At 37.2% G+C, this 8113-nt stretch overlaps 1 protein-coding gene across 1 annotated transcript; it reads right to left on the bottom strand.

Annotated features, from left to right (window-relative positions):
- Nucleotides 1-2833: 2833 nt before the first annotated feature.
- On the bottom strand, nucleotides 2834-3672 carry LOC105052507 (protein RALF-like 33). The gene has a single exon (XM_010933337.4). The coding sequence runs from the start codon at nucleotides 3427-3429 to the stop codon at nucleotides 3076-3078; it is 354 nt and encodes a 117-aa protein (XP_010931639.1). The 5' UTR covers nucleotides 3430-3672; the 3' UTR covers nucleotides 2834-3075.
- Nucleotides 3673-8113: the final 4441 nt, after the last annotated feature.

Here is an 8113-nt window from a genome sequence, read left to right as displayed (position 1 = left end):
GGCTTTAAACTGGGAATGGGAATGAGTGACTGCCATTCTCCCGATTTGGTTGGGAGAAAGTCCCATTCCCATTTTAATTTCAAGGAGAATGAGAAAGCCCTAGTCCCTCAAAACCCAATTCTTATTTTGCCCTAGGATTTAAATTCCATTCCGATTTTGATTCCGGCACAAACCAAACATGTAGAGGGATATGACTATTCCGATTCCTATTCCAATTAATTCAAATTTTGATCCCAATTCTGATCATGAACCAAACATGTCCTAAATGGAGATCCATTCAACCGTAGCCAAGCCTAGCTCTCTCTCTCTCTCTCTCTATATATATATATATAGAGAGAGAGAGAGAGATCTCAAAGCTCTGGGGGAGCTTAGGGAAGAAAAAAGGTGAACGGTGGCTTAAGCAAATGACACCATTTTTTTGTTATGAAAGCTTATATCCTGTTGTGATCAACAAGGGTCTTCGTGACAGACGATATTTTATTTTCAAATGACACAATCCAGGCTGAGTTGGGTAAATAATGGCAACGGTTTTAAAATGGGGCTGTTATATGGGGAAATATGCAACCGTGTATTATTAAAACCTTGTTTGATTCCAGTGTTCAACTCCTAGAAAGAGGCATGTGGGACTTGTTCTTTAGGTTGAGTGAAAGCATTAGAGCCCCAAAGGAGCATCATTATATAGTGGAATGATAGCCTTCCACCCTTCTTCATATGAAACTTCCTGCTATAAAGGTCCCATAGCAAGTGGACATTATCTAATCACAGAAGGTTGGTGTTCTAGGTTTGAAACAATCCTACCTACGACGCAAGCTTTAATTTTAAATTACAGGAAATCAATGTCTCCAGTTGGCAATGGTCAGTCTCGTTGGAAGACCGCGGTTACCAGAAGAAGAAGCAATTTCGAGAAGCGATCCAAGAAACACAAACAAGAAATTTTTTTACTAAATGTCATTTTAGACTTAGTTTATCTGAGAGTTCATATCTGTAGCATTAAATTTTTTTTATTCATTTTTAATTTATTATCAAATAGAAAAAGGAGGCAAGATCTTCTTTTGAAAAGGAAAGGGTACAAGACTGGGAGACTAACTAATGGATTAGGATTGCATACTCCCCTTGTTGTGATTCAAGGTAGAACTAAGGTAATAAAGATAGAAAAATAGGAAGTCTAATTGACCAAAAAGGTTTGAATTATAGGAAGTTGAAAATGATGTTTCGGCAACCACCAAGAAAAGAGGAAATCTTAACATGGAAAGGGCTTTGACAATCTCAACCTCTAATTACTCCATGATTTCCTGAGTGGTGTCTAGGTTCCCTAGCCCATATAAAACATGACTTGTTACCATCATAGATTAAAAATCATGAATAAAACAAATTATGGATAAAAATCAAGATTTTACACTTTATTTATTTATTATTCTTGATTTCTTCAGTTAACTGGCAATTAAAATGTAAATGAATCAGCCTTTGTTTCCATCTATATTTAACATCAGGAAAGCATGATTTGCAAAATTCATGATGAGAAATATTCATCTATTTATTCATATTGAAACAATATGCGGGACTGGTTGACAAAATCTAGATGAGGAATCAGGAATCTACTATGTTTTTTGATCTCAAAAAGATTCCTGACCTCCTAAGCTATTTGGAACAATGTTATTTGAAACTACATATACAATACTAAAAACAAGTATTCTCTTATACACCATCAAAATCTTCTATATTCCAAATCCCAATATAAATACTATTTTCATCTTTGACTGATGCTTTTTTTTTTTTTTTTTGATGTTACTTTGACTGATACTTTGAAGCAATCTCCATGTCCAAACTATTTCAGACAATTTCCCCTCACTTACACATTACCTTAAAATAGAGGGCCAATTTTTGGGAGCTCGAAGTTATTGTTGTGTGGGTCAAACATGTAAAAGCCCAACCTAAGTAAGAGAGAAGAGCAAAACCATCAAAACTCATACATCACCTCTTTGGAGGAAGAGTTACCAATTTAAGAGTCCTCTCTCTCTCTCTCTCTAATAGGGCCCCTACTATAATTCACCTTGCATGTCTTATGTGCCCATTCTATAATTTCACCCAGCCCACCAAATCAAAGCCGTTAGAACTCGGATAAAAGTACTTTTCTTATAGTTCATACAACTAAGTTTTAGATGCCCTCACTTTTTCTTTTTACACATCCTTCTTTCACCTTCTTTCGGTCTCTAATGGAAGTTAACTCAAAATTCCTACTCCTCTCCTTTCTTCCTAACCTGTCCTTCTCCTTTCCCTTTCTTGAGCCAACTACCCAAATCAATAGCAACAGTACAACTCCCTTAGTTCAATTCCATTAGCACTTTGCCCCTTAAATAAGCATTTATCCCCCCACCAAACTCACCACTTTGATTCCAATAATTAAAGCTGCTTAATTATCATTACAGACACCCACATAAAGTATATAATGAAAACTAGAAACACCCAATCTATACCAGAAAATAACCCCAATAATAACTCTCTTTCTTTTTTTATAAAAAACAGCAACCTGCAAGTAAGCTCATAAGGAGAATAAATAAAATGCTTTCTTTGCACAATTCACAGATAGAATTAGTTAAAAACAGCAACGCAAGAACAGTAACAATAATAAAAGCACTCATATTTAACAAAAATTCGTCAATGATGACCAAAAAGAGCTAATTTATACCCAAAAAAATCTCCTTTTTTTTTTGTTGACACAAATAACATAGAGAACCACCATACAACACCACCACAGCAGCTGCAGCAGCAGCAGCAACAGCAACAGTCGGTGCATCGATTACTCAACGGAAACACATCAAACATTAACAGGGGCGGCAATAAAAAATCAGATTTTTTTTTTTTTTTTAACACAGATGACATATAAAACATGTTTACATAACAATAAAACCACAACAACAACAATAACAGCAACAAATAATTTATAGTTTTGAAGGGAACAACAACATCACATACCAAATTAATATCTCTCTCTCTCTTACTGGAAGAATCGTTTCTTTTTAGATAAGAAACAGATGACAGGGGAGCTCGGATGGGGTGGGCGAGAGAGAGAGAGAGCTAACTCCGGCAGCGGGTGATGGCGGAGCAGCCGCGGGAGTAGGGGTTGGCCTGGGCGCCAGGGCGGCAGTTGTAGTAGGAGGCGCCACGGCGGGAGCAGGGGACGCTGTCGCGCTTGAGGGCGTTGTAGGAGATGTAGTCGGAGGTCGCCAGGATGCGGCGGGCCACCTCGGAACTCAGATCGAACTCCTCCCCGGCGAGGCACTCCGCTATGGTCCCCTGGCACGTCGACATCCCCGGGATCCAGCTCAGCGGCACGGCGCCATCCCCTGCTCCGCCGCTGGAGTGGGCGGCTGTGGCGGCGGCAACGAGGAGGGAGAGAAGAAGGAAGGCAAGTCCCGCCAGTCTCGCCATGGAGTGGTCGGCGCCGAATGCCGATGATATGTTTGCTTTAATTCCTCTCCCTCCCTCCCCGCTCTCTCCTGGAAGAAGGAAAAATAAGGCTTTTATTTCCTCGTGGTATCCCTCTCTCTCTTTCTCTGCGTCTGAGCTCTGAGCAAAAGCAAAGAGAGCGAGGGGAATGGAGGTGGGTGAGGAGAGAGAGTATGATAAGGGGTGGGAGGGGGATTAAATGGGCCTGGCGTTGCCGGAGAATTACAAGGGATGACATTTCACTTGGACGGTAGGCGTTGGAATGGAGTCCATTGGCTTGGCCTGTGAAAGAAAGAAAGAGGCCAGGTCTGATGACCCTTTTTTTTAACTGCCGCCTTCTTTTTTATTGTTTTTTCTCTGTGTCTGTGCTTTGTATGATTGTACTAATTACTGTGACCGTTACCGGTGTCTTAATTTTTGTTTTTTAAGTACTGCAAGCTCAGTTTAGGGGGACTTTTAAGGCCCGGTTCCATTGGGTTTGGAATCCAAAGGTACACAAGCAAGAGGATGCTACCACCCAATTAAACGTGCAAGCAAATCGGACGGCTTGTGAGCTATTTGAATTTGATTTGGCATAAATTTGACTCAATTTAATCATTATTGGATTTGAACTCATCTCGAATAATAAATTATTTGATTTAAAATATCATAAATTTATATATATAAAAATTAAGATTTGAACTCAAACTCGAATATGGATTGGTTGATATTAAAGTCGGACAGTATTTAAACTTAAAATTTTAAGGTTAGGTTGATCTTAAATCCAAATATTTTGAATCGAATCAAATTCGAATTTCAAATTATTCAACTCAAAATGGCTCAATTGTACCCGTATACTAGACTAAGCTCGATTTTGTTTATTATACTTCTTATTTACATTCATTTTACTAATGATGGTAATAGTTTTATTGATGGATGCATAACATGTATTTTAATCAAATTAATCGATTGACATATTTATAATTAATTAAATTTAGGTCTTAAAATTATAATGTTTTTATAGTGACGATTGTTGTTGTTTTTTACTCCTTTTTTGCTTGTATAATAGTCTAAAATAGCTTTTTATTTTTGTGATATGTTATGGGTACATGATGGGGGATACAAGGATGATGGGAACATTAGTAACAAAAAGGATATGAATTTAGTGGTTACAACATAGTTTGCATATCAAACATATATATAGAACAATTGTTAGTAAATCTATATGTCACAAATGAATTTGTCCTTGATGTATTTCTTAATTTAATTTGATCTTTTTTCCCCTTATATGAGGGAATTGAGAAGTTAATTTGGTCATCACAATGATATATAAAGGAGTTCATTTCAGATTTTATATCACCACTATGATGATCATATACTCATACGCAATATGACCAATATGATTTCAGCATTTCAGATTTCATATCACCACTATGATGATTATATACTCATACACGATATGACCAATATGATATGCTGAAATCTCATTTAGTGAGTATATAATTTCATCTACCCACCCACCACAAGTATGGGCATAATTAAGTGCATTTGTTGAGCATACGAACAATTTAATGCGTTTATGTGATATTGTACTTATACTCAGGACCTCACGAGATAGGATACTCTTCTATGAGCATTAGTGGTATTAGTGAGCATAATTAGAACAAGTAATTCAATTGAAAGGTTATTGAGAGCATGGATGGATGGCCTAAATCAATGGGACATGGAAAGTACTTTTTTAAAAATTCCTATGAAAATTGATGCTTTGACAACCCCTGAAAAATATTTTTCATGTGAGTGGGGAAATAATTACTTAAAATCTTCAAATCCTAGGAGAAGACATGAATTAAGGATGGGTCTTACCAAGAACAAAAAAGAAAAAAGAAAAAAGAAAAAAAAAAAAGCCTTGAAGAGGGTAGCAAATTAAGATCCAATAGGTCCGGCTATTTCTTTTCTTTTTCTTTTTCTTTTTTTTATTTTCCAAATACTCAAAATCATCTATAATATAAAACATGGGATCTTACAAGGGCATGTGGTTGGATATCGAATGCCAACACAATTGCAACCCGTGAATAGATCTTTTGCCAATACCATTCAGACAGTGGGACCTTTGGAGTAGCATATCCATGTGAAATCTTCCACAGTAATGATAATCCTGTTGAAATGACAGAGATATTGGGAAAAACATGAATGTGAAAATTTCAAAATATTCATGGTTGTTGATCTTTTTTTTTTTAAAAAAAAGATAAATTATGGTATCCTAGAGTTTCATCACCAAGAGCAACTAGGGTGGCTTTTCTTCTTATTTTTTATGAAACTAGAATAGAAGAAGCCCGATGAAATTGGGATGAAGCCAAAATTTGAATCAAGATTGCTAAACAAATATAGCAGTAAAAGGTAGGGACGCATAAAATTTTCAAGGGTAAAATAGGTGATAGGTTGAGTAGTTTCGGTATAGGAAATAAGTATGGCTCCTGTATGCATGAGATATTATTTGCTTCGGTCGGTCTATAGCACAGGGCTTTACGATTTTACTCTTTAAAAGACGCCTCGCAAAAAGAAAGGTGAGGAGTGTCCATCCTAGTTCAACTGAAGATATTGTCTATTTTGATCCGTATCAAGTGCCATACAATTTTGTCCCATATAAAAGGTACTGTGGGAGGAGAGAAGGTGGCCTTCCATATAATCCAGATTCTCCTCTAACTCGCAATCGATGTGGAACTAAAGATACCGTTCTTCCATAATAAGCATAATATTATCACTAAGGAGGCTATTGCGTGAGGTAGGAGAGGATGTCACAATGGAGGATAAGAGGTGTGGATTAGGAAACCAAATGATTAGCACCCATATTTGTAATCCGGGAGGATGGTCGTTTAGAGAAAACAAAACATCTGGGGTTACCTACAAGATTGGCTTGGCATGTAGCTGGATTGTCAACCTCATCAAAAAGATGCAGAAGCTGTCGGTACTATGCTTGATTTAATGTCTGAGTAGAAATTTGATCCATAGTATGTGGGCCATCAATTGACCTGAGTTTTGATCGAGAATAATATCCGGACTTGTAGCTAGATGAAAAGCCAAGAAGTCAGTAGTAGAATAATTGATATGGGACTAAATATACTCATATTTATATGGATCTTCACATACCTTCCTCTTTAATTAAACTCCGATGTCCTTGCTAGGCTAAGAGTTCAAATCCATATTTTCATTCACAAACACCACAATCGGCTCGTGGTCAACTCCACTAAACCTTTACTGTTATATTTCCTAATTCACATAGGCTATGAATTGAATTGACTCTTATACCATTTGTAATAATTCAGGATCTCATTTAAAAAGACTAATCGAAAGATATTATTTGATTTTGCTGTTTCTATATAAATATCCAAGATTTTCTCAGCAAACAATCAATATGCGACTAAATACATACTCACACGGGTCCTCACACTATTGTGATCCCTTCTGATTGGTTGGTCGAGAGCTGACAATACCTACAATGAAAAGAGAATTGGGACACGCCAAACCTATTGGTGTGGGAGTGGTCTGGAAGGCAGCGGCATCATTGGGCGAAGATGTTGCTTGAATTATACATTGGGCTTCATCCCTGCAGCATGAGGGAGTAGACATGGCCTTGAGGATGGAAGAGGGTCCATGGGGAGTATTTGGCTGTGGATATTTGCATATGTATAATTCAAACTCATTAAAAAACGTATGAACTGTCATTAATTGAGGTGATCAAAGATCCACCTAGAAGAGATGCACTCACATATGGGAAGTAGATCATAAATCACCAAATCATCCTAATAATTGTAGTACTTTCAGATGGAGTTGGAACTTTGTTGGTGCATGGCAATGGCGTGTTGAAGCATGAAGATGGAAGGGCCATTGCTAGAGGAATTCCAGGGGCACGGCTCCTTCCAAACATCGGCCATGGAGTGCATGGATTGAGTTAAGAAGCTAGGAAGGAAAGTACTATATTATTGGCACATTTCGAAGCATGAAGCTAAGGATTGATAGATGTAGGGTCAAGGAGGGATCATCGACAAAATCTACCTTGTTTTTGGCTTCCAGTGCCGTCTCTATTGTGCGACACCAGGTTGGATAATTATCGATACTCAGGAGATTGGTGACAAGAACTGTTCCTGGGTTGTCGGAGTACAGGAAGAATGGACCCTCAGTTTGAGCGATTGAGGTGTGTGAGAAGGATCAATCATAATGACATGTATCCAAACCTAGCAGATCGAGGTTGGTTGTTTTGTGAGCTACCACTAGCCCTACTTGATTTGCACACTAGTCTTCAATGATGGGTTCTATCAGGCCATTGATAGCTATCTCAAAATGCACTCGCGGATGAGAGAGAGGAGGAGCGGGAGTAATTGTGGGCCACTGAAGAGGAAAATAATAAAAAAATTTATGAGTGAGTACACTTGATTGTCAGAGACTCATTAGTATAATCATCTTAAGCTTTTTGAAGACTGAAAAATACTTTCTGACCCTTCAAATGCACACCGAGTGATTATAATGACGTTTGATTAAAAAGTATTGGAGTTATTTTAACTTTAGCAAGCTATTTTATTTTTATAAAATTTTATTTTCTAACAAAAATGATAATGAAATAATTTCATAATTATATTTATATTTTTTTAAAATATAATATAAAAAATAATTCTCAAAAATTCTATGCACA

This window comes from Elaeis guineensis, chromosome 10 (assembly GCF_000442705.2).
Source record: "Elaeis guineensis isolate ETL-2024a chromosome 10, EG11, whole genome shotgun sequence".
NCBI classification, from domain to species: domain Eukaryota; kingdom Viridiplantae; phylum Streptophyta; class Magnoliopsida; order Arecales; family Arecaceae; genus Elaeis; species Elaeis guineensis.
Note: the sequence above shows the minus strand (reverse complement) of the source record. Positions and strands in the feature narration are given on the sequence as shown.

What these genes read in the sequence shown, in the direction of transcription:
- LOC105052507 (XM_010933337.4), bottom strand. Translation starts at nt 3,429, where the DNA reads ATGGCGAGACTGGCGGGACTTGCCTTCCTTCTTCTCTCCCTCCTCGTT.